Source organism: Serinus canaria, chromosome 3 (genome assembly GCF_022539315.1).
Source record: "Serinus canaria isolate serCan28SL12 chromosome 3, serCan2020, whole genome shotgun sequence".
Classification (NCBI taxonomy): domain Eukaryota; kingdom Metazoa; phylum Chordata; class Aves; order Passeriformes; family Fringillidae; genus Serinus; species Serinus canaria.
The window spans coordinates 13,862,284-13,889,151 of record NC_066316.1 but is presented as its reverse complement, the minus strand read 5'-3'; the positions used below and the strand labels follow the sequence as shown (position 1 = coordinate 13,889,151).

The 26,868-nt window shown below is 44.8% G+C and overlaps 2 protein-coding genes across 6 annotated transcripts in view; one reads left to right on the top strand and one right to left on the bottom strand.

The window, feature by feature from the left end:
• Positions 1 to 52: 52 nt before the first annotated feature.
• EIF4A3 (eukaryotic translation initiation factor 4A3) lies at positions 53 to 6,606 on the top strand. The gene is made up of 12 exons (XM_009096179.3): positions 53 to 272; positions 444 to 516; positions 1,302 to 1,368; positions 2,232 to 2,294; positions 2,736 to 2,868; positions 3,555 to 3,635; positions 3,893 to 4,034; positions 4,780 to 4,918; positions 5,354 to 5,469; positions 5,955 to 6,062; positions 6,149 to 6,276; positions 6,403 to 6,606. The coding sequence occupies exons 1-12, from the start codon at positions 107 to 109 to the stop codon at positions 6,417 to 6,419; spliced, it is 1,233 nt and encodes a 410-aa protein (XP_009094427.1). The 5' UTR covers positions 53 to 106; the 3' UTR covers positions 6,420 to 6,606.
• A 1,971-nt stretch (positions 6,607 to 8,577) lies between these two features.
• ATL2 (atlastin GTPase 2) overlaps positions 8,578 to 26,868 on the bottom strand; it is a 40,725-nt gene continuing 22,434 nt past the window's right edge. For 4 of the 5 annotated variants that reach the window (XM_009096177.4, XM_050973148.1, XM_050973149.1 and 1 more), the window contains 11 exons: positions 24,326 to 24,460; positions 22,574 to 22,678; positions 21,786 to 21,836; positions 19,599 to 19,655; positions 18,917 to 19,009; positions 18,518 to 18,656; positions 17,564 to 17,691; positions 15,337 to 15,393; positions 14,499 to 14,570; positions 12,367 to 12,798; positions 8,578 to 10,502 (listed from right to left, as the gene is read on the bottom strand). In XM_009096177.4, the coding sequence (XP_009094425.2) occupies positions 10,383 to 10,502; positions 12,367 to 12,798; positions 14,499 to 14,570; positions 15,337 to 15,393; positions 17,564 to 17,691; positions 18,518 to 18,656; positions 18,917 to 19,009; positions 19,599 to 19,655; positions 21,786 to 21,836; positions 22,574 to 22,678; positions 24,326 to 24,460 (1,389 nt within the window). In that variant the 3' untranslated portion in view covers positions 8,578 to 10,382. Of the gene's footprint in view, positions 11,023 to 12,366; positions 12,799 to 14,498; positions 14,571 to 15,336; positions 15,394 to 17,563; positions 17,692 to 18,517; positions 18,657 to 18,916; positions 19,010 to 19,598; positions 19,656 to 21,785; positions 21,837 to 22,573; positions 22,679 to 24,325; positions 24,461 to 26,868 lie in introns of all 5 variants that reach the window. The other variant, XM_018921043.3, reaches the window with a different exon arrangement.

Genomic DNA, 26,868 nt, shown 5'->3' with positions numbered 1-26,868 from the left:
CGTCCCCGCGCATGCGCGTGCCGCTCCCGCCCGCCCCCCGCGCAGGCGCAGTGGTGGAGCAGGGCGCGCGAGGCGGGCGTTGTGCGGCGGCGGCGGCGGCGCGGCCATGGCGGGGTCCGCGGGGTCCGCGGGCGGCTCGGCGCGGAAGCGCCTCATGAAGGAGGAGGACATGACCAAGGTGGAGTTCGAGACGAGCGAGGAGGTGGATGTGACGCCCACCTTCGACACCATGGGTCTGCGGGAGGACCTGCTGCGCGGCATCTACGCCTACGGTGGGCGGCGGGGACGGAGGGGGAAGGGACGCGGGGCAGGGGGCGCGGGGCCGGGGGCACGGGCTGAGGGCGAGGAGAGGTTCGTAGGCCGGGGCCGGTCCCGGATGTGCGCCCAGTCGCGCCTGCGCCGTGCGGCCGGGCCTGGCTGACGGTGTGCCTTGGCCCCCGCAGGGTTCGAGAAGCCGTCGGCCATCCAGCAGCGAGCCATCAAGCAGATCATCAAGGGCAGGGACGTGATCGCCCAGTGAGTGCAGCCGGGGGTGGGGCGGAGGATGTCGGGCACATTCCCTGCCTTGAGGCTGGAAGCGGAATCGGCCACCCGTGGGCCTGGGCTAGTGCCTGGCAGGGTGTGGGGAATGACCGGAAATTGGTGGGACACGGGGACAGGTTGGCCGGAGCAGCTCTGGATGTCCCATCCCTGGCAGTGCTCAAAGCCAGGCTGGATGGGGCTCTGGGCAACCTGGTCTAGTGGGAGGTGTCCCTTCCCATGGCAGGGTGGTGGATGGAACTGGATGTTGTTTAATTCCCTTCCCATTCAAACTGTTCTGTGGTTTTATGGTGTGACAAGCAGTGAAGTTGCCTAACATGTTGTGATCCTTTCTCAGTTGTTGCCAGAAGTTTATTACTGTAAAAAATATGCCTTAGAGACAAAGAAGAATATGCATCCCACTGAAAAAAAAAAATTCTTGGTCATTAGTGCAAATTATTGGCCTTGCAAATTGCATTGGTTTATCTGTCATTTACTTGGAAGAAAGTGTATGTGTGGCAGATGGCAGAAAGTTAAAAGGCTGGTCTGATAAGGAGGGAAGGTGCCAGAGCTGGGGACCCTGAAGTGTTCTGTCCCTGACATTGCAGTTCTCAAAGCTGCTTGACAGCAGATCAGGCTCTGATCATAACAAGGCTTGGTTGGCACTGTTGAGTTCTTTGCAGTGGGGGGGGGTGGGAGAGAGCTGAGGGTTGGAATGTGTTGAAATTGCCTGTGCTGTTTGTCCAGACATGCAGAGTATTCACCAAACATCTGTTTCTCAGGTCACAGTCGGGAACAGGGAAGACAGCAACATTCTCCATTTCTGTTCTACAATGCTTGGACATACAGGTAATCTCAGAACAGCGCATGCTAAAAATAATTTTTACTAAATCACTGGTCTTCATCATAAAAGTATGTTCTTTAAGAGTGAATAAATGAAGTTTTGCTTTGAAATCTTTTAATTATGGGCAGTGAACCTCTGACAGAATTCTGACTGAGAATTCTGTAACGATTTAACTGTTAAAGCCAGTCTGGCAAAATAAGTTCAGATGATGTCTTGTAGTGATCAAGTTGTCTTTAACAGCTGACCTCTTTCACCTGTTGGGGCTAAGTTAATCTCTCAGCAAGCAGAATTATCTTCAGACAGTCCTAATAGCATCATCAGCCTATCTGAACAAGTGCCACACATTGCACAGAATCAAAGCTAGGTTTTTGACTGACAGCTGTTTGCTCTTGTTCTGCTCAGGGGCATCGTGTCCATCCAATAGTTTTGAGGTATAATTGGATGTGCAGATGCAATTGAATAAAAGGGTGGTTTTCAGTGTTCCGGGATTGTTACTCGTCTGTCACTGTCTGGGGACATAAAAATTAAGGTTACGTGTTCCAAGTGGAAAGGACAGCTTTTGATTTATTTCTGTAAAGTGCTCATAATACTTTTAGAGGTGACACTTCAAAACTTTGTCTTGGAGTCCTTGAGCAATGCAAGGTGTTTGTCTGAACCAAACACACAGAACTGAAGGACTTGAAATTTGGTTCTATCTACCAAGAAATGTACATGCCTTTTTTTTTTTTTTTTTAGCACAAAATTTTGTGCTAAGTCCTTCAGCTGTGACATTTCACAGCTTCGATTCTGAGATCCATCACCTCTTGCATGCCTGGCTCTGGCCTGTGATTAACTGATTCACTTCCTTATGATTCCATGTTTTAACCAGGTTCGTGAGACCCAAGCCTTGATCCTGGCACCAACTCGGGAGCTGGCTGTGCAGATCCAGAAGGTAGGAGCATTTCAATCCTTGTCTGAAAAACCTTGCAAGGCCCGGGGCCAGTGCTCTGGTGTTTCTCTAGCAGAGCTCAAAGCACAGCTTCCACTTTTTCTTCCTGTTCCTGAGGGAAATAACAAAAGTATGATCGGTCGGATACGGGGCCCTTTGCTCCTCGGTGTTATATTCATTACTTTGGCAGCCTGAGGTTTTGCACAGCCCTGAGTTTTTAAGGCCAGCCCATCTAAAGCAGTTGTGATCCCTGAGGAAATGAGTTCCCAGTGTTTTAAGCCCTGCTGTTGTGGAGGTTTGGGTAACAGACATTTTAAAATCCTAACTCCTTGTGCTGACATCTCTTTAAAAAACCCACAGAATGGCTGCACAGACCAACATCTCCTGACAAAGGCAGCCTGGGGAGAGCTGGGGTAATTAATCCCTTCCTTTGTACCCACACAGGGGCTTCTCGCCCTGGGAGACTACATGAATGTGCAGTGCCACGCTTGCATCGGGGGCACCAACGTGGGCGAGGACATCCGCAAACTGGATTATGGGCAGCACGTTGTGGCTGGCACTCCAGGCCGGGTGTTTGGTAAGGAAATCCTGACCTTTATTGTAACACCCTTAATGTAACATTGAGGAGAAGTGTAACAAGGTAGCAACTTACTGCTGTTGTGCCTGGAAAAGACATGTGGGAAATCAGTGGTGATGGTGTTTTCATTTTCTCTGTTAATGCTTTGCTTTCCATTGTTGAGGTGACTCTTTATGTGGTGGCTTTGGAAAAAGGAGGAAGTATTACAGGCCCTGAATCGTCAAGGGGATAGGAGCCAGGCCTACCTCAATGCCAAAATTAGGCCCACATTTTCTATGTCCTGATGGTTGCTCCATCTTTGTTAAATCAGGTGCACTTGCAGCTGGTACCTTCTGGTTTCACTGCATGAAGAGTAGCATTTACTGCTCGTGGCAGTTACTACAGGGGTAGTGTTGACCTTCAAGCTCCCATCTTCTGGGTGTCTGAGGAACACACAGCACTTACACAAGCTCCTGTCACTGGGAGAACATGAACTGGTCCCCACAAGTGGAAGAAAAACCCCACCAAAACTTAGCAGCTGCTGAGCTGGGCTGACTCTCCAACAGGATCTGTAGATTCTGTTGACATAAAGTTCACCTGGCATTTTGTATTTCTCACATCTGTCCCTCCTCCACCAAAATGCCCTGACAGTGGTGGGGCTCACTTGCTTTCAGAGCATTCTCATCTCACAAAGTGAAATCTTACAGATATGATTCGTCGCAGAAGTCTAAGAACTCGTGCCATCAAAATGCTGGTTTTGGATGAAGCAGATGAAATGCTCAATAAAGGTAAAACATTTGCTTCCCTTCTACTTGCTTTCTCCTTGCTTCTTTGAGATTCTAGGGTGTCCCAGACTATTACAGTTAGTTATAGGCTGTAGTTGGTTAAGGTACACAACGAGCCTTGTCTGATGTTACTGATTCACACATTTATGTTCATCCCATAGTATAGACCCAGTACGGAATTCCAGATCAAATTGTGAAAGAGGAGGATATTTGGGAGAAGGACGTGCTAACTGTTCTGTGTGGTTTGACTTGCACTGCAGGCTTCAAGGAGCAGATTTATGATGTGTACAGATACCTGCCTCCAGCCACACAGGTGGTTCTGATCAGCGCCACTTTGCCGCATGAAATCTTGGAAATGACCAACAAATTCATGACCGACCCCATCCGCATCCTGGTGAAACGGTCAGTGAGTTTCCTTGGAGAGAGCAGGGACTCTGAGTTGGTGCAGTTCACAGTATTCACTGATTTAAATGTACAGGGAGTCTCTCGTCTTCCTTCCCATCGTTCCTGAGTGTCCACAGATGTGCTCATCTTCTGTTTCCCAGCAGGGCCTGGCTTATCTCCCTGCCTTTATCCTTGTCCAGTTCTGTGTGCTGCTGCTCAGCCTGGCTGTCCCCTCATTCTCCCCATGGATAGCAGTGTCTCCTCATGGAAATCTATCCTTCACACTTATCCAGTTCCTGGGTTCCCCCAGAGGATTTTTTTAGGCTTCCTGTTAAAATTTACTCTTACATAGCAGGCAAAAAACCCCTTTAGCAACTGATCCCGGGTGTTCTTGGAGGCACAGTTTACATCGGGTGGTGTCAGAGGTCCTTGTGCACTGGGACTTGGGAGGAGTCTCCCTCTTACCTGAGCTCTTACACTGCCCCATTTAGTACATTCGAGCTTCTTGAGACTTTCTTCAGTCTCTCTTGTCAAGAATGTAAAAATTATGAGAAGTGTTCCCCTTTGGAGCTGTCTGGCTGGAGCAGAGCAGTTCCAGTCTCTGCTGAACAGGTCACATTCAGGGCCCTTCTTAAAGCTGAGTTTTCCCAGGACTTTCTAGAACAACTTGGATTCCATCTGGACCCAGCAACCTGCGGGGCAGAGAGGTAGTCTCTGGTGAAGCACACCCAGCCCTTCTAACTGCTTGTGGTGTTGTCTGCAGTGATGAGTTGACCCTCGAAGGAATCAAGCAGTTTTTCGTGGCTGTGGAGAGGGAAGAGTGGAAGTTTGATACCTTGTGTGACCTCTACGACACGCTGACCATCACCCAGGCTGTCATCTTTTGTAACACCAAGAGAAAGGTACAGGGGCCATCAGAGGGGCATGGTGCTTCCCGAGGGTGACTCAAACAATGCTGGAATAGTTAAGGGGTCTGGTTGCTCCCCCATTTGGAAATAGTTCAGTAGGACCATAGGTTAAACCTTTGGGATGTGCCTCACTTAAAACAACAGAGGCAGACCTGATACAGCTGACAGGAATTGCCTTTTTAGAGAAGTTAGAATGTGCTCAATCTAACTGCTTATAATTCCTAGAGCAAACCCACACTTCCTGAATAGATGCTCTTAATTCCTTTCCTTTCAGGGCTTGTGGAGCCTTGTATCATACAGCTGATGCTTTAGTCAGAATGCTTGTGGAGGTGACTCTCAGTCCATACCAGCTGATCTCAGCAAACATTCTCAGCTCAGCTGCTGTGTTTGGCTGTCTGAGCAAAGAGCTAACCCAGGCTGTGTTCACAGGTCGACTGGCTCACAGAGAAGATGAGGGAAGCCAACTTCACAGTTTCCTCCATGCATGGGGACATGCCCCAAAAGGAGAGAGAGTCCATCATGAAAGAGTTCAGATCTGGCGCAAGGTAAATGCCCCAGACAGCATTGCTTAGAGCAGTGCTGCCTCAGGGCAGGGAAACCCTCATGCCTCTGTCTCAGGGCTTTGTTCAGCTCAGATTAGGGAGACCTCTGATTTCCTGTGCTGTGGGAGGATTGAGAGCTTGCTATTTTCCAAGGGGGGGATACCACACCTTTGGGTGGAGAATTAGTCTGTTCTATTTTGCTAAAGACGTTGGGAGTTGCTGCATTTAAAATTCAAGGAAAAATGTTTGTGTTCCATCGTCAGTATTTTAAACCCTTGGGAGCATTATTCCTTCTGAAAGATCCAAGCTGTGTTGGTCCTGTCTTGGCTGAAGTTTGGTGATAGTAAAAGGGGCAGCTTTCTGTGCGGCAGAAGTGTGAATGCTGCTGGTGTGCTGTGGGTAGTGGAGAGCATGGAATAGCAGGAGATGCTCTGTGCTGGAGACTGGGGGTTCCCAGAAAAGTCCTGACTGTGCCCTTCTCTTTGCAGCCGAGTTCTTATTTCCACAGACGTTTGGGCTCGAGGCCTGGATGTGCCTCAGGTGTCGCTGATCATTAACTACGACCTGCCCAACAACAGAGAGCTCTACATACACAGGTAGGCTGGGGCTTCCCACGGGCCACTGGGGCTGGGGGAAGTCTTCCCACAGTGGCTCCATTCCCTCTTCCCTTGTGCCTCTGCAGAATCGGCCGCTCGGGCAGGTACGGCCGGAAAGGCGTCGCCATCAACTTTGTGAAGAACGACGACATCCGCATCCTGCGGGACATCGAGCAGTACTACTCCACCCAGATCGACGAGATGCCCATGAACGGTGCGTGCTGCCTGGCCCATCTTCTGGGGAGAGCCTGGGGGCAGCAGTGTTGTGCTGTCCTACTGGGCTGGGGCTCTCCACACACTCAGTTAATACTTCTAATCCTTTCATTTTCTCTTTTTTCAGTTGCTGATCTGATCTGATCTGAAGGTCCGTGGTTAGCAGGAAGTTGTACCTTTTGGTACCCTCCATATTTCTGTTTCGGACCCACATCCTTTTATCGTATTTTTGGTCATATGTTCTTGAGTTGAGCTGCACTTGAGAACTTGTGTAAATATTGTCTGTACTCCCACCCATGTTTTTCAATTAAAAAAGGAAGTTTTACCATAACCTGTGCTTAATTACTTTAACCCAGCCTAGTAACAGGCAGGGAGTTTTGAGATACTGCCGTGCTTGGCTAGCATAATGAAACAAAACACTGGACACTCCCCATTATCTGGGTTCATAGAACACAGTGCTTCCTGTTCTCTACACTTTTGTTATTTTTGTTGCACACCACCTGATGTACTTTTAGTTTCCTTAACTTAACCTTCAAGGATCAGACATCTACAGGAAGAATCTGTGGCCTGGCCCTAGTCTGCTGTAGGAAAATTAAGTTAGGAGATAGCCAGAAATTTCCTGCTGGTTATGTCTTTCTGGAGTCAGAAATCACCACACGTACTGCTCCAGATGGGGATTTCCTATCCCAAGGAACTTGAGCACACACTTCCAGAACAGAAGGAGCAAATATCCTCTCTTGTCACCTTCTCCACCTCTTTCTGCTGCTGTACCTCATTACATCTGCCCTGTCACCTCTGCTCCTGTGTCTCTGGCACGATGCTGTACCTTGCCAGCTGCAGGATCTTCCGTGTAGCTTTCCTTCCTCGTTCTGCCATGTCCCTCTGTGAGGCAGGAGTTGACCACAGGTCAGTTACCATCTGCTGTGTGCTTTTTCTGCTGAATTCGGCTTTTTGCATGCTCAAGGAGGACAGGGGAAGCAAGGTCTGAGTACACCACAGTTAGCACAGAATTGGATCAGCTCTCAGAACTCCTTTTGTGAGTAGCAGTGGAATAGGCCAGGGTAGAGAAAGCAGTTGTCACCTCCTTTAAAGCCCTGTGAAACTCCTCAGTTCCCTGAGGAACCCACTCTGCCCCAACCTGATGTTCTCACCAGTACGCAGAAGTTGAGAAACGCTAAGGTTGTTCTATTAGGAATACTCATTGTACGGGGTTACCCATGGAGGTGAGGCCACTACGGCTTCATGCCCCCATGTGCCACCCACAGCAAGGCTGAGCCAGCATTCCCATTGGGCACACACGTGGAATGTGCTCTCGCCATCCTTCAAGGTCAGTGGCACAATAACACCAGCACCCTGCCCCTGCACCCAGTCACCATGAAGGGCTGTTGGGGCCAATACATAGGCTCTGCATCCCTCCAGCAACTGGGCAAGGAGGCTCAGCTCAGCCAGTATCCAGCCTCGGGATCACCAGTCTGCTCCAGTAACCAGCAGCTGGACATGGCCCACAGCAGCGCTGCAGCTGCTGGTTCAGCCCACCCCTGCACATCCCCAGGTGCCTGCCCTCAGTAGCTGGCCTTGAGACACAAGTCTGTAATCAACTGGCCCTTGCAGAGCCTCTCTTGCCCCCGCAGAGGGAGTCGCACATGATAATGGACCCCACACCCCCCAAATCAGGCCAGACCTTGTCCCTCAAGCAAAAATAGATGTGTCCAGCCCAGACCTAGAACTGCTCCCACACCTGGCTCCCAGGCCCCTTACCCTCCTTGCTGGCTAAATCCAGCTCGCTGTTCACGTGACACCTCACTCCAGGCTGCTGCCACTCCAAAAGTGCAGCCCCGGGGACCCCATGTCCCATTCCACTCCCTGGCACTTAAACCTCCGTGCCCACAGAATGGAAGCCCCTTTTCAGGGAAGGGTGAGATGGGGTTAACAGTCAACACGGCCAAACAAGGACCCGCACCAGCAGCAGCCGTTTCCCAGACCTCATTCGAAGTCATCTTCACCCCTCCCCTTCCCTACCTTCGATCCCTCCCACAAGCTCGAGGGGATTTTGCATTCACGCTACAACTTGGTGGCACAGTGCTCAGGAACCGCCCCCACAAACCCTGAAGAATCCGTATAAAGCCTCCCAAGTCCTTGTCCACGTGTTGGGAAGAGTTCTGCTTTTGCCCTCTCCGCGGGGCATAGCCTCAAATCTGACCTGCACCTTTCTGGAGAGCACAAGCAGCAAGGGCAGGCATGGCCCTGCGAGCCCCCGTGTGACTCATTTGGTTAGTAAGAGATTAATCACCAGAGCACAGGCTTGTTTGAATAACAGTATTTAATCTGTACAGGTTGAGATATCATAAAATGCGACATTCCTACCTCATCTTTAGCATCATTCCCCTGGAGCTGAGCCCTCACCTGCAGAGGGCAGGTAACCACCACTCCCCAGCAGTTCTTTGCAGTGCAAAAGTCACAGTGCAATTGCTTTAGTCCTAGACAGATGATTTCCCTCACTCAGGAGAGGGGAGATGTTAAAGCTCAAATGTTGATGAAAATTGTTACCATTTAGGAATGCAAAAAACCCAGCTATTGCACACAGCCATTTCCAGCTGAAACTACAGCAGTTAATTGTTTAGCTGCCTTTACACTCCACACAGTTGACACTGATTTAGCCAAGAATGAAAGTAAAGCCAGTAACAAGATTTCAGAGTGATACAATTGTCGGAGGGCAGAATCTGACAAGCAACTCCACAAGTCAAAAGCGTGCTTAAGAACAGCAGGAGGTTTTCCTATACAGGGAGCTGGTATGAGCTGGACAGAGGTCACCTTCCAGAGACAAGCATGAGAGGAACATCGGCTTCAATAGAAAGCTATGAAGTACAATAGAACAAATCTGTTCATATAATTGTCAGGATAAGTATTTGACATAGTTTATGTAGTAGAATACAATACTTGAACATCTTTTAAAAATAAGCACGGATTTCATTTCATATATACACAACTGATTTTAATCATGTACTGAAAATAAATTACAGGAAATAAGTTTAAAATGCAACAGAAGACAAGAGTTTCACAACAAACATTCCCATTGATTTTTCCAAGGGGGTGAGAGATTGCAGTGCTCAAGGCAGGTAAATATCACAAATATATCAAAAAACTTCAAATTGTTGATGCATTCACACATTTACATGAGCCACAAACATTCCTTTACAGGAACTGCACTTAGCTACCACAGAACCAGGTTTTGCCATAAACTACAAAACTTTGATACAAAATCGTATTTATATATTTATATTTCATATACATGCCCTATTTGTGATTTCTTAAAAAATAAAAACTAAACACACTGTACAGACAATCCTAACTCATTGCTTGGTAGCTGTAGGCAACATTTTTGGATGGAATTTCTTCCCCAGTAGAATTAATGGCAATATTATATACATGAAGGCTAAACTGCAGAAAAAGACAGCTCAGTTCCGATATGCACCTCCCTCGGGACCAGGTCTGCGAGTTCAAGGCAAGACACCCTCTGTGCTGAGCCACTGCCTCCCTGACAGCCCAGTTCTGCGTGAGGAACCAGCACATGCATCTGTGTAACACTGGGACAAGGCAAGAAAGCAAGAGACGCGTTGTAATGGAGTGGCTGCTCCGATGGCTGCACCGGCCACGCACAGAAACACTCGTGGGAGCTGGCGAGGGTAGTGCCGAGCTGGGGACTTCGGTGAGAGCACAGCTGGCGTGGGGCTGATCATGACACTTCCCTGAAGTCAGCTGCTGCGGGGACAGCTTCCCCCTGTAAGCCAGAGCCTGCAGGGACTCACAATGCTGGGGAAGCTCCCCCTCCCTCCCCCAAACACGGGGCACCAGGACTACGCAAAACTGAGCCACTCCCTCCCACCCCAGCGGGCTCCATGGCACCAGTTTGTTTGAGAAGCTGAGCACTGACAAATGTAACTCTTCCCCGGTGATGGCAGCAATCTGTGAAGCCAATCACACTAAACTACTTCTACAGTTGATTGTAAACTTTGGTTTATTTTTATTTATTTTTTTTTATTATTGAGTTCTCATGGTACAGCAAGCATGTCTAGGATGAGAGGGCAGAGTTGAAGAGGAGACGAACTGTCAGTCTGTCTTTAGTCTGGCATGGTGAGCCACCTGCTCGGTCAGGCCTGCTTTGATAGAGTTTTTTACAGACTGCCTCACATGATCCTCCATCAAATTATCACTCATGGGCTTCAACACCTGTGGAATGAGAGATGTGCAAAAGAAACAAGAAAATGAGGTAACCAAGGAAAATAAGATATAAAATCATATAGAGAGATGAGACTTGAAATCATGAAAAAACTTAGAATGATGAAGTCTGACACAAAGTGGCATGAACTGAAAGAGAAATGAATTTTGCTGCTAGAGTAATGAGGTTAAAGCAGTCACATGCTATGGACACAAGTGATACCCCTCCTACACAGCAGTATTTCACTGAATTCAAACCACTTTACAGTTCCTAGAAGATGGATGTGCAATTCCATACCCCATTTGCAGCATCAGTCTGGTATGGTTACAGCATTTATGCAGACCGGCCCAGACGGTCCAGCTTATTGTCCTATATGTGTAAGTGTGAACACTTCAGATACAGAAAGAAAGTTAAAAATACTGGCTAGTTTTTCTTCTTGTTATTGTTGGATGAGAGTCGCTGTCGCGGCACTGATGTGAGAGCACGACGAACCGTTCGGCGTCTAAGGACTTCAAAGAGTTTGGAAAACACCTAAAACACGAATTCAGCTGTTAGGGAAAACGGCTCTCACAACACAGCAGAAACTCAATCAAGTTCAGAAAAACAAAAAAAAACCTGATTGCCAGTAACTTCTCACCTTCCTGGGATTCCTCTGAAGCAAGGAGGGAAAAGAAAGGCAGAGATTCAGAAAAATCAGCAGCAAGAATGAGTATTTAATCAGAGTGACTCAGACAGGACCTGAAGTGCTTTGCATATTACTGGTGATGTGCAGATCTAACAGCAACACTGCTGAGGTCTTTTGGAGACCACCTTCCTCCAGCCCCCAAGTGGCAAGCTCCTGCCAGCATAAGCCAAGCTCTCCCCCTCCCAGGGAAGGTAGCAGCCAAACCAAGCCTTCTGTGCTTGGCGCATCCTGCAGCAGCAGCAGCTCCAGTAGTATTGGAGAGCCTCAATTTTAATCACTAGTGAGTGGTGCTCAAGATTTAGCTACCAATTTATTTACTGATGCTCATTTCCCTATTTTTCAGAACCCACTTTTTCTGCTCCAGTGTAACTCAAAAGCTGACTGAACCCTCACCAGGTTCTCAAGTAGGCCTAGTGTACCAGTGCCTAGGATCAGCCTTGAACACAGGAATTTTCCAGCTCTGGAAGCAAGCATCTGTCCAGAAGGCTCCAGTTAGTTATCTGCTTATGCCTCGCAAGACACCCCAAATAAGCTCAGGGCACCCTTTATTTCCAGTAACAACAGCAGGAAGGTGCTTCCCTTCTGCTAGCACAGGACAGAGCTAGTCAGAATGCTCCAAAAACTGCTGGTTAGGAATTCTCTACATTGACCTTACTGGCACAGTTGAGTTCAGGCAGCAAAATCTCTATGCAGAAAGTTCTCTCCTCCAGCTCTGTTGTCCTTACACTCACATCTTTTCTTTCAGGAATTTGCTGAGTATTCCTTGCAAACAGCAGTTGCACCCACTGAAGCTGTCACAGACAGCACAGGCCTCCCTGACGGACGAAACCTGTTGTGCACTCTCTGGTAGCAGCTGCTGAAAGCCATCACTCAGCCAGCTCTCTCCAAGGACTAATCAATTCCTTGCTCTGAATAAGGAAACAGAGTTTTGAAGAGTCTCCTTTACCATCTAAGTAACCTTCTGCACCTCAAGTAGCATTTCTTTGGTAATATCGTAAGCTTATTTAATGTTCCTTGTGTGCAGCATCTGTTCCTGAAGAGAGCAGTCACACTACTGAGCAGATTTTCCCTTTGGCAGCACTAGCATTCTCTATTAGTCTAGACCAGCTTTTCCCTCTCAGCACTGAACAGAAGCTGTTTGATATGTCTGCTCAAGACAGCAAGATTTTGCAATAAAGACAGATACCAACCTGTTCCCATATAGCTTCAGCGATCTGATCAATGGCTGTTCCAACTTCTCTGAATTCCCCAGAGTACTTAACGTATGCCCAAGTACAAAACGATATAAGAGCCATCCCCAGCACGAGATTACACAGGGCAGCTATGGAGTTCATGCCAAGGAACCCAGTCAGTCCTGAGATTATGTACATGGCAAACATGACTGCAAATAGAGTGGCAGGGGTACGAGCAGCATAAAAGATGTTTTTGCCATCGTTGTGCTTCACAAAGTTTGCATAGATCTCTTCGATTTCCACTTCGAGTTGCTCCTGGTAGCGCCGGCAGAACTCATCCCCTCCCATCTTCTTGACGGAGCGGAACTGGCGGATGGCACTCTCGCGGAAATCCTGGTGCTTCTGCTCCAGGTCCGATGGGGCAATGTAAGGCTTATCTCCCCCACACACCTGAGGGAGAAGCAGACACCATGGAATCACACCTTGAGCACTTGCCCCTCGCTGCCCCCTGCAGCTCCCTTGGCTCTGTGAGCCCCAGGCCCATCCAGTGAAGCAGCCAAAGGTATTTTGGATCCTGGCAGGGCAGGAGCCTCACCTGTCCAACCACACACAGACCCCCGGCACAGGCCTGAACTCGTACTTCCACCATTCTCTTCGGGCAAGCCCGGAAGGACAGGACAACAGCCACACACACATCCCTGCTTTTTCCCAGAATGAAAAGCTCCACATCCACCAGATCTCCCTGGAAAATGCCTACCAGTCTCATCCTCCAGAACAGTTTTTTCACATTGCCCAGAGCATGTTAAACACCAGGAGCTACTGAGGTATCAAGAGGCCACCACACAAATAACTGCCACTGTTTTCTTATACTCTCTGACACTGCACCTGTTGTTCCTTACATTTCAGGTCATTAGGGGGACAGTATTTGGTTATGCACACTCAGCAGAGGGCTTTGGTTCATGAGGACAACTCAGAAGCTGCAGCAAGAACTACCTTTACATAATCGAGTTTTAAATCCAAAGAGTTCCCACTTCTGTTCTTAAAAATAGAAGTTTCAGAGCTGTGTCAGATCAAGAACATCATATGAGACATCTGGATAAAAAACTATTCCATAATTTGTGCATATCTCTACAGTGATATTAAAATATACAGTACTGGGGAACATTACTATGGAAACAAAGTCTGTTTAAAAGAACATCTGTTTCTGTTTATTCCCTGCTCCAAGTTAGAAGCCTTACAGCTACAGAGTCTCAACAACCATTGAAGATTCAAGTTTGGAAGGCAGCCTTGGCACTTAATATAAACAACACATTTACTATTTCAAGACATTTTCCAAAATGGAAATAGAGGAGTTCCCTTAAACCAGCAGAACATTCTCTAAACAGCCTGCTAACAAATGGAACTGGCTTGTCTGGCACTAGCACGAGGTCTTACTTTAATTTCAAAATAGCTACTTCAGCAATTAAGACCACAATTAGCCTAATTAATGGGGAGCTATGTTTGTAGCATGTTCTCACATCTACTGGTCTTTCTGGTTGTACAGTTTCACAATAAGCACAGTCCTGTTAAGCTTTATGAGATATGTAATGGTTTTCAGAATTTCCTATGATAAAAACCTTGCATACCACTACATTAAAGTAGGAAATCCATCCAGCATTCAGCTTAGGCTCATTTAAGATCACTATCTTCAAGAGAAGAAGCAAGTGGGAAATTACATACACAGGCTTTTCAAAGTAATTCTTGTATTCCAAGAGGTTTCTTTAAATTTTTTAATCACTTCAATGCTTGCATTTTACAGCTAATGAATGGCCACAGTTCAGAAGAAATGAGACTACAGAACTAGAATTCCACCCCTGTGCAAGCCTGACACAACAAATGTCCTCTCACCTGCTTGTGCATTTCATGTCACAGGGTTTTGAGATGCCTGTCAAGAGCTGTAGAGGGAACTAACAGGTGGGAATCCTGCAAACACACCCATTCTCATACCTCCCCAGCATCACACACCCAGGCTCAGAGCAGAGTGCAGACAACACACAAGTCCTGGCCCTGAGTTACCTTCCCCCACTGAAGGGCTCACACACAGAGGACAGTATGGAGGCTGAAGGCCTGTATTTGCATGTAGGTGTTTAGGAAAGGTTGTGCCATCATACCTGCTCCATGCCTTTGCTGTACAAGTCTTTTGCTCCTGCCACAGCAGCAAGATTGTTCGCCTCAGCTGTTGCCTAGAAAACACGGAGCATCCTGTGTCATTCACAGCATTCACAGGTTTTACACAGCACTGCACCCCAAACACACCCCCAATACCTCCAGAGTTCCTGATGGCCAGGAAAAGGCCACACAAAAGTAAATGAAGTTTAGCAATATACATTAAAACATACTGCTGCCTTTCTTCAGCTTTCTAGCACACAGCTGCAAACAAACCTCAGCTCGCTTGTACAGGCTTTTCATCATGAGCAATCTCTTCTGAATGCTCTACTGTTAGTAAACACTTAAGGGTCACTAAACTATTATATTTTAATCCTGGTACTGGACTACTTCCAGGACCTGAGAGGAAAGAAGGAAGCTGTGATTATTTCTACGTTATAAATATATAGTTTTGGTGTCAATTGTAAATTCTTAACAAATTTGACAATTAAGTCTTATTTTATACCTGTGTTATGTCAGGGACAATTACTGTAGTTAAAGTTGCAAGATATCATTTTCTGGATATCTCCCAGCCAAACAGCAAGTTATAGGAAAACAATGCTTAGAGAGCTAAAAAACCCAACCAACCAGACAGACCCCAGCTCTATCTGGTCGACTTAATTTCATTTAGTTGATGAAACTGAGGGTTTCCATCACAGTTCAGGTGGCTTTCAAAGCACACAGATCCTTCCAGAACTACAGCTGCGGGGGGGAGACTCAGGCCCACAGCAGTCATGATTATCCAGATGCAGAGAACTTAAAAAGTACGCATCTAATCAGATTATTTGAAAGAAAATAAAATACCTGCAGCATAGATTTTGGATGAGGTAGCTCCTCTCCTTGATAGATTTTAATGTAAGCCTAAATGGGAGGGAAAAAAAGTTTATTTTTCTAAACATTTGTGTTTAAGGACAGTAAGAAATGAGGGATGATACAAAGATAGAGCTCAGATTATTTCTCTGTAATAGTGTTGAATACTAAATTATGCCATTTTCTTCACAGAAGTCTGGCAATTTTTTCCTCTTCACTTTCCTATGCCTGAGACTGGGACCCAGCAGGACAGCAGAGCACCCTGAGGAGACATCACCACTGCCCCAAGACATGACAGGTTCTGACAGCAGGTTTCTACTCCCTCAAATGCATAAAGTCTTTGCTAGACAGGGAATCTTCGCCCATAACAAGAGTGGAGATGACTATCTCAGCCTTTCTGGCAAGAGGTCTGCTCAAATTTACCCCAGTGCTGGGAGAATCAATATTTAAATCTCCCCACATGCCCTCATCTACTGAAATGTAGGAGGGAAAAAACCAGACCACAGATCAAGGCACTTTCCACAGACAGAGCTGAGCAGACAAAACACTTCCAGAAGCAAAGCAGGCAGCCTATCCCACTGCGCCCCACCCCACTTATCCTCAGGTGTCCTTTCTTTCCCCAGGGTTTCAGGGCGCTGGAAGAGAACACACACTTCACTTCTTGTCCAGCCCCCACAAGCTGGCCCATGGCACAGCTCCTGGGGACAGGGAAGTGGGGCACAGCAGGCAGCAGCAGCCATTCCAGTGCCTTGGACAAGCTGTGCAAGTCACACCAGCAAGGCCACTCTCAGCCCCTTGAGGGGAGTCTGTCCTCTCTCTTCACACCACTGCTGCCTTCCCTCCCTGCCCTGTCTGCAAGCCTCAGACCTGAGGATTTTTTGCTCCAAGGGAGGAAAGAACAAGGTTATCAGGGTCCCCATGTACTCAATGATCTTGGTTGCAGAACAGCCTACAAAAACATACTGAGTTATACAGGACTCTGTTCCCTTGACACCCTCCTTGCTTCTGTAGCTATTTCCTCCAAGTAAAAGCCCTACAGTTTCCAACTCAGGCCTCACAATCTCAGCTTCAGGTGCACAGTCCCAAGGGAGCAGTCCTCTTTAGTTACATAAGCATGGCATTTCTGCAGCCCCCCACAGCACTGCTCCCTGAATGGATACAGGATGCAAATCAGCTTTCCAGTAGAGGTTTTTACACTTGGGTTTTTAGGATGCAGTCCTTTCTAAACTGCTGCTGAACAAGCCCTCCCTGCACTGTACCTGAGTGGGTCCTACTAGAGAAAAACTGGAGCAAAAAGCAGTGTGCAACCATGTAAACAGAGAGACTGAACCTCTGTGCTCTCGTGCTGATTTTACACTTGTTAGAACAGCCATCACTTCCTGCATTCCATACCACATCTTTCCTTCGAAAAGTTACTTTGTTTTAAAAGTGAAGTTCAATGAGCTCTGGTCTCAAATTCCCTGCTTGCATAGTTTGTTTCATAACATCAGCCTAACTTTTCTACCCCAAAAGTAGCAATGCAAAATTCCTGTCTTTAGGAGACAGTGGCATCATTCCCACCTAGCCAACTGTCTAAGTCATTCCAATTCAAAAAAAAATAAGGCTACACACACCAGACCAATCCCTGGTGATGCAGAGATTATGTTATCACATTTCTGCTGGTGTCACCATGATACCAAAAAAGCTCAAGACTAACAGCTGTGAGTATCCTACATAAATATTTCAGAGCACAGTGGTGCTACATATGCAAGTGTTTAGAAAGCACCTTCCTTGCATGTTAAAAATCCAGAAGGGAGTATCTGAAATTTTCATTGCATACCTAGCAGTTTAAGAGCTGTTCTTCTATCTGTAAAAATTACATGAGACCTACTTTAATTCAAAATAACCAAAACAAAAAACAAAACAAAACAAAAAAAACTCCCTGGGATTTCAAAGTAGAAAAAAATTATCTAATAAAGCTTCAGTTATTTCAACCTACTCACAGAGAGAAAAATAAAAGCCACCAACCCACAAATTCTGCTAACAGTAGCATGCAAAGAGCTGTACTGTTAGGAAGTAGTGTGCCAGTTCTGGAAAGTCAGAGTAATGAAATGAAAATAAAAGTGAGCTGATCAACGAGTGTCAGCCTAGATATCTTATCTTCTCTGGGAACAACATGGCCTAAAATTAGAATACTGTCTTTTAAGCTATTAACAGAAATAATTAGTATGAGTTTGCTTACCTTGAAGTATTCTACAAGATCTCTACAGGTCACCTTGGATCCACTAATCTCTTTTTCTACCAAGTTTTCAGGGGCAAGCAGTAATGGTATCAAATTCCGCAGTTCATTCTTAAAATCCTCATCTATATCTAGTAAAATTCAATCAATTTCAAGAAAAAGGTGGTTAGTTTTCAATCTTCATCTCCTAAAGGAACACTGATAGCCCACAATCCTTCTAAATCCACAGCATCATAACTCTGAGCAGCATTTTTAAGGTATTTAAAGGCTTACATACATAATATAGCTTTAGTAAATTCCACCTACTCTTCACCTACCAATCTTAACTCCAGACTGGGAGAACAAGGATCCACTGTCCTTTCAATATTTTAAGTGCATTTCCCTGATTACACCAATGCACAATGACCTCACAGGTGTGTGTCCTCAGCACAGCACGGGCTGGCACCCCACCACTGCAACTCACTGTTATAGCCTTTGCCATTCTGATGCATTCCCTCCGTTGGGGAACACACATCCCTTGGAAGAATCCTGACTGCCTCTCATTCTGCAGTAGCAGAACCCTGCGGCTTTCATTTCAGAGCTGACCTGTGGTTCAGCAAGTTCTTAGAGAAAAGCCTTTCCAGAAAGTCTTTAATATTGGGAATTCTGCCCTCTGGAGCCCTTAGTTATCTTTGGAATCTCTATTTAATGACCTTTAAGCATGTCTCAAGTTATCAGATTACAATGAATAGCTAGACACACAGATATCCATTCCCTCTCCTTGCTTAATTCCTCTACTTTTAAACCACTAAAAAGAGCAAACAATGCACATTTCTAAATTCTGCAGCTTCACCTTTTAGCCTTATATTTTCCAGTCAGGCATTTCAACAGCTAACCATTACAGTGCTTAACTTTCATCATATAAGAAAACAAACTCAGTGATCTGAATCAAGAAACACAAAATAAAAAGCTTCCTACCATTCAATCTCCCATCAAAATTTGGATTTGTTGCAACTTTAAGACCAGGGTGGGGCAACAGGAAACACCCAAGATTACTGAAACAGGAGTGAATATGCTTCCTTACATTCTGTAGTTCTTCATGTTGGTTTTGCTTTACCTGAAGGAAAAAAAAAGGCATTAAGAACTGCTACCAGTTTTACAGCACTGCAGTTAAGATTAACCATCATCTTAAAAGCAGTAAGAGCACAAAAGCATGTTTAAGATTTATTTCTGAACCTAATAATGTCAACCTTGCCTATAAGTAGAAACACCACAAATGTATTTTATTAGCACAGGGAGCCAGCTCATGATGCATCATTGTCTTGACAGCAAGGTGCCACTTAAAAGATCAGAACAGGACTACTGGAGATAACTTACCTGCAATCTTTTCTCTAGGAACTTTCTTCCTCCTTCCAAGCCATATGCATGTTCATAAGGATAACTCCAATCTCTAATTAAGAACATTAATGTCTGCAACAGGAAGAACAACAGCAGTGAATGGTTTGCATCATTCCTAAGGTCAAAAATTCTATTGCATGTGATTATTTTAAGTATCTGGCTGCTCTAAAACTAAATATATTATACATTACAAGCAAGGATATACTATGTAAGTTTTTGGATATATTTGGCTGCTCTAAATGTAGCAGCCTTGTAGTTCTGTGGTGCATTTGCTTGCTTAAAAAAACCAACTAACTAGAACACCCACCACTAAACAGGACCTTTTCTCAGAACCATCTACCACCAGCAGGGACCAACCGCATCTCAGAGTATTAAAAAAGAAGGCAGCACAAAATTTTTCTCCTTAACACCTGCATATCACTTGACATTTTGATTCCTTTTATGCCCTATAACTCAAGCACAAAACTATACTTGCCCAAAATGTGATCCTCTTCAGCATTTTTCCATTGGGTTTTCGCAAAGCCATGTGGCAATAATAGTGAAGGAAAATTAGTCTTGCAAAGAACTGGTTACCTTCAGCCCAGCTAATTTATCTGTAGAAATTATTCTGAGCTCATTTTCTACACATTCAACTGCTTAAATCCATTTAACACATAGTTACCTGAAACGGCTTTTGGTAGATTTCTTCCATAGCTAGTCTTCCATATTCTGTAAACAACTGAGAGAAAGAACAGTGTAAGGATGTGCCACATAGAAAACACATTTTTCTGCTGTGAAATATTCTATTATGTCACTAAAAAATAAAACATTCAATCTTATATCTTACTATAGGTTTCAATCTTTATCTTACTATAGGTTGAAAATGGCAAACAAACCCCAATAATGAGTATACCAACCCTCAATAAGGTTCAGGTAGGAGACATGATTCCCACAGGCTTCACAGTGCCATTCCTGAACTGTCAACACACTGCAGTTTTAAGTGGGTGGCTTGTGGGCTATTCTCAGAGAAAAGCTGGCTGCATTTCTCACCAAGCCAGCTTCCAACACTTGCTTCCTAGGCTAAGGAGGTAAGCCTGTCTAACATTTGCCCCTTACTTCCCACAAAAGGTTTATTCCTGGAAATCCCAGGGAACTTGGCTCTAGCCAGTATATCAGACATTTAAATACAAGCCAAGTTCAGCAGCTTCTCAGATCTCTGCTTCAGCTCGTGACCTTAACTATTAATTGTTCCTTCCCTCCAGTATAAAGGCAAGTATCAGCTGTCTTCCTCTGACAGCTTTCACCATCTCTAACACCAGCAGCAGCATTCCTTGCTGGCCTGAGCAGGCCAAACCACCCACATGAACAGGAATTAGGGACTGTGCTGGCTGCTTCAGCACAGGTCAATACTGGCAGGGGTCGATTCATGCCAGCGTCCTTACAGATATTGCAGGTCAAGATGATGGAAGCACACCAGAACTCCCCAGGAGCAGGCAATCATTATTCTGCAATAAACCAACTCCTGGAGGGCCTCAGGTAGATTATGGCTCAAAGGGCAGTCCTGGTGTTGATCACAAGAGCACCTAGGAACTTGCAAGACTAATTTAACACAGCTTAATTTCCAAGCCCTTGTCACGCTGAGCAAAAGCAGCCGTGAAGTGGCCAAGCACCCATAAGAGTCTGGTTTATTTGAGACAAACTCCTTACCTCATTCACTTCCCTGCTAAATGCAAAAGGCAGTCAGAGACTAACAGTATTTCACAATTACATAAATTCCTGTTCAAACTGAAATCCAGAATTTCCTTCCCTTAGATCATGATTCCCTGCTGCAGCTTTAAATGCATGGGTGTCCCCTACCCAGTGCTTGTATTTATCATCCTTCTCTTCCCTTCCTTCCTTCAAATCTCACCCTCCAGTAGAACAGAGATAGATTGTTTTATTCAGATTACACCAAGCCTCTTAAAGGACCAAAATCTCGAAGGAAGCCTGGCTTTCAAATAATTATCTACAGATTTTTTTATTTTCACTGCTTGGTTGGGTTTTTTGGGGTGTGGGGGGGTATGGGCCCAGTGATAAAACCCTGCTGAGAACAGCTTCATAAGACCACTTTTAGTTACTGCTCTTTTACTTCCAGCATTGGCAGCTACTGTGTTGCAGCACTGAAGACACACAGAACAGTTTTAAGCTGTGACAAGGTCATGGCCTTGGCATTTGGTAATACACAAGCTATGCTCTAAAGCTATAGGTTTTAAGTTAAGCAGATAAGGTTCTTGCACCATTCACATGAAGCCATAATTGAATGGCCTTTGACCACGATGTTGCATTAGAGGATAAAAACCCCATGCTGAAGAGAAGATATTCTCCTGCTTTTATTTCTAAGAAGAATAAAAGTCTACAGAAGATTCTCAGCTGAAAAAACAGAGACGGCTTCTGGGCAGAAGACTCTTTTTGGTCTGACCCAAACTCCAGCACTTCCTTACAAACTGGTTACAAATTAACATCCATTTTCCTATTTTAGGAAAAAAATGTAGCACTGGAATTTCACCATTAAGGATTTCCACAAATCATTTTCCTTTCTCATTTTTCAGTAATTTCAGAACTTGCAACACAGAGAACAGACTTTAAAAGAATCAGCACCATTAGAAGCCCATATTTTTTACCTCTACATTGGCACAGTAGAAGCATCATGGAGTTGATGCAAACACAGTTTTTACAGACAGACTGTACCAGTTTTAGTATCAAGACAAATTCAGTGTTTTACATGAAGCAACAAACAGCTCCTAAGTCAGTTACATGAATAGTAATTTCTGGAACATTGTCAAGACTATCAGTTCAGAAGCAGTTTAACATAAATTCACCATATTCCTACCTGCAAGTGTTGAAGATCATCTTCCTGAATATTCTGAGACAAGTTGTATACCTGCAAGAGACAGTCAGAGAATTACAGTGTCACATGAAACCATTGTTTTACATTCATATAGTCTCCTTCACACATTGAGTATTTTTGCTCCCTCCAGCAAAAGTGTAACTACCCAAAAGTCAGCATGTAGAAAGATGTCACAGAACACATCTCAAACAAAAGTCACATCCTTATTCAAAAATGATTCACCATAGCCAACTCCACAGGACAGAAGTAATGCTCTACATACTCCTGTACCTTTTTAGATTGTGGCATGTCTGAAGAAAGTCACTTGTCACACCTCAAAAACCTGCTCACTTTTGGCACTTCTAAGGCACAAGCTTAGAAGTAGTTTTGAGTATAGTACAATTCTCAGGAGTTAAATTGACACTTGAACAGAAGCAGCAATTTTAAGTTTGGCTGATCACAGCATAACGTCACACCAAACTGTATCTACAACCTTAAAAAAGATACTGTAACACATCTGTAAAGCAGCAGTTGCTACTTTGACATCTTGGGGGGAAGGGGATTTCCCAGTTCTGTCAGCAATTTAACTCAGCCTGGCCTTGCATAACCTTGATTCCACTGAGCAACTCAGATAGTTTATGTACCACACTGAAAATTAGAAAAAGTATGAAATTTTAAATCAGAGACGGAGGAAGATATGCAGGTGAACTTCCCAAGTGTGGCTCAAGAGATATTCTTTGCACATTCAGAACAGAGGGTTCTCCCATTATTGGAAGCACAGATATTCTTACCTGGACAGAGCTCGTCATGGTGCTCAGGGCAAAAACTGTTGCACAGTCTTTGATAGTGGATTGGCTATCAAAGGCACCTTGGGTATCCATGAGTAGTACAGCAACCTGCAGAGTTTGAAAAAACAGCAGCAGTTAACCAGATCATGGACACTTTCACACTCCTGGCCACTGGGGTCAGGTCAAGCAGAGCAAGCCTCTGCCCCATGCTTGCTGATGAAACCTCAGCCAGCTCCCTGCACACATGACTACACACACCCACAGCTGAGTGAGCAGCAGCCAGAGGGCCCTGCCATCCGCCTCAAGCCTCTGGCCTTGCCTGGCTACCTTCTCCCAGAGAAACAGCCCTCCTTGGCCCAGTGGGGGTGCCATGCAGACTGACTGACAGCTCTCCTTCACTGGAAGAACACCAGTCTCAGCTGCAGCTCTAGCACAGTTCATCAGAGGTAAGAGTAAGATGTTACTTTTATATATATATATATATATATATATAAAAAGATAATTTTTTTCAGCAGAAAACAATATAATTGATACTGTCTGCTGGAACAAGGAAGGAAGTGATATTAATGAAAAAAGTTTATCAGTCCAACTCCCATCTTTGGGATCTGCTACACTTCCCTTCTCCTTCCCACTGAGAAGCAAGAACAAGTGAGTGATTTGCTCCCAAAGCATAAGCAGATTCACATATAACTGGTTTTTAACCACAGAAATGTTTGGTTAGCTATGAAATTTGTTAAACACTACTAAGCCACTATTTTTAAAACACATGTCCCACAGATTGGGCATCAGATGTTTCCTTTGCAAATGCAAAGGGTATGAAATTTAAATAACCTAAAACTGATGGTTCAGAACACAAATAGTTCAAGATCACCAAGACTATTCTGGAGTAAATATTTATTAATGACATTAACACTTTGTGGCAGCATAAACACCTCCAAGTAAACTTTGCAGTCAAACTGACTTGAGAGTTAAAAAAGAAGCAAGTTAGTCCTTCTTTTCCCACTGTTAGACTTAGTCCTTTTTTACAGACTGCTTGCTAAAATTATATGGAAGGATCAGCTTCCAGACCCTGAAGTACTTACAGCTATGCACTACACTTTACTAGAACCCAGTTACAAGTTAGAATATATCCTCACCCTTCAAAGAACAGTGTGTGTTACAGAGCTTTTCCCCCCAGCATTTGTCAGATGGTATTAATAGCCATTACAGTTTTACAACATCCCCAGGACAACCCACCCATCAGCCCCAGAGTAGACTTTGCCAAAACAAAGTACTCTCAGAATGAAACTATTGTTGAAGTTTTCTGCTGGGTTGTAAGAATCAATCTCCATCCTTTCACTGATAACAGTTTCCAGATATGTTACACAGCTGCTCAGTGCAAAGGAAAGCAATCAATGCTCAAACAGCCACCGTGAAATCCATTACATTAAAAGTGTACACAGAGGCAAAAATCCTATTTAAGTTTTAGAATGACAGAAATAAGTTTAGGCTGAAAGGGACCTCTAAGAATCACCTTGTTCCAATCCCTCTGCCAAAGGCAGAGACACCTTCCACTAGACCAGGTTGCTTGGAGCCTCACTGAACCTGACCAGGAACACCTCCTGGATGGGGCATCCAGAGCCTCTCTATTTCATTTTTAAAAAACCAAAAAACAACAAACCAAAAACAAAAACAACCCACCACACAACCAAACCAGGAAGCCTACAACTCCTGCAAGGGAGACCTTGAGTAAATCAAGGTAAGTTAAGCACTCACCTTTGTTCCATTAGGTTTTTCAATTACAAACACTTCACTCCAAATCTGAATGCCAGTGGTTTCCCGTTCACATCCACCTCTCCATGTAAACCCAGTCAATGGCTCAGTGTTTCCACCTATCCAACAAGGAGAAGTCTACAAAACAAAAGGAAAACTTATGTAAAACCAAGGAGGAGATTTCTACTTTTTTTTTTTAACATGCTATGTTTTAGCAGACTTCCACACTGTTATTACATTTTCCTCAGAGCCAGCTGACAACACTACACAAAATATTAAAACACAGTGCTACTCTGCTGTGTTTCAAGATCACCCACAAAGCAATCCCATGGTATCTGAGTGGCTGCACAACTTTTCAGTCACTGAAATATAAGTGTGCAGAGTTTTTGAGTCTCCAGCACTCAGAGGTATTGAGAACAGCACAGTTCTGTCCACCAGTTTCACTCTCACAGCTGAGAAAGCTTTGCTCAAACACAACAGCAGATATTTAAACTCGGGAACAGCTAAACCTCAGCAAGAGACAAAACATCTGATCTTAACTTAATCCTCTCCCTTCCCCCTCATTAACAGCTGGCTAAGCATTTGAGTCCCTGCACTAACAGAAGCCAGTACCAGACTCCTAAAGCCATCTTGCAGAAGCCACAGAGAACAGACAACAACCAGAAGATTCACAATCTATACTTGCCAGTTACAGGGAAAAGGTCAGTTTAAGAGTTTGATAGATGCCAACCAACAAACTCATATTAGAGATGAGAAGCTATCTGTGAGGTGACTACAGTTGGCAGCTAACATTCCTGGCTGATGGAATTGTAATGAGGTCTTCAAGGACAGGACACGCAGAGCAGCAGCTCACCCACAAGAATCCAGCCATTATACGAGCACATCTAACCCAGAAATGTAGCTCATGCACTGGCAAGTAAGGAGGATAAGCAGGCACCCCAAGGAAGTTTCACTCTGATAGGTTTTTCTGTAGCCCCCTCATCAGTTAAACTGTTGTCTGCCTGCCACTTCTTTCAGGGAGGATGTCAGTGTATACAAAGCTTTCTTTCACAGGCTAGAACACAGCAAGCTGGCATAAGAGACATTTAATGAATTGCCTTGAACTACCCAGAGCAGATTACCAGCCAGGAAAGAGTCCAGAGACTCTTTCAGAAGAGAAGAGAAGGTCAAAGTGGCGATTTCTCAATTCACTTCTGGGCTCTACCTTGCTGACTCCACACTGGCAGTTTTCAGGTAACAGCTCAAGACATTTCTTCACATGTCAGAACACAGCATGAGTACCCGGGACTGTACAGAATAAAAATACTTCAAACAACTAAGTGAAACTGCTTATTTCCAAAGGGGGATGGGAAAAAGCCTGCACATTTCCCTCATGCCTAGTAGCATGCAGGCAATCCAGCAGTTCTGCACCAGCGTTCTTCCAAATGCTAACAGTGCACCACTCACTCTGCTACTTAGATCAGACAAAGGGGAGACAAGCAGATAAAAATTCAGAAAATGAACACAGGTATGCAAGTAAAGAGTTGTACAGGTCTGTACAGTTGTTTGGGTTTGGCTGTTTGGGGTTTTTGTTCCCTTTTGTTTATTTTGATAGGCACATGCACCTCTACCAGAGACAGGAAGCAAAACCTGAACAGCTTTTTTCTTTATTTTTTCTATCCCAGAAGATGCTTATGCTTCCACATACCAATCTAGAAATGAAAGCTCCAAGCCTGCTTTGTGCTGCAGCACAATCCAGGATACAGTCTGACAATCTGTATCATATCTCACATGTACCTGCCAATGGACTGCAGCTTTTTACTTTTCAAAAAGAATCTGTTACTCAGTATGTTCCATTTTTCTTTTATACACGAATACTTTAGCCCATTTTGGTCCAGACATTATTCCTATTTGTATTATTCCTCCAATTGGTAACAAATCAGATCAAAACTACAGTTTCACAAGTCCCTCAATGAGCACTAGATATGACCTCATTTGATTTCACAAATCATTCACATCACAGGAGACTGTGGTGTTTGAACAGGCTCAACTTCACCTGAAGTTGCTTCATCTTATACATGATGTACTTAAGCCTGCCTCTGACTGACCTCTGCATCACTTTGAAACACTCCTAGCTAGTTACCTGCATCTTTCCTTAGCTAAAGCACAGTATTTTAAGTATCCATCTATCAAGCTGGCTTGAAAGATATCCAGGAGAGGGGAGGAGGACAAAAAAGGCTCCTACCTGAAATCAAGCTAGAAGTTGCTCTACAATTTTATTTCAGTCACCTAAAAGGGTAATTTCTCTAACTTTACTCCACGCTAAGGAAAAGCCCAATGCAGCTTTATTTGCCTAGTGCATTAGTACACAGTACACCTTGAGGATTAATTCAAAACAAGAAGGTGACACTCCTGCAAAACAAAAAAAAAAAAAAAAACTTTTACATCTAAACTTACAGATGTTGCTGCACCCAACTCTTAGTAAAGGTTAAGACCACAGGATCCTTGCAGCAGCTTGCTGAGTACACAACTGCTGCTGTTCCATTTCAAAAGAGCAATCACAGCAC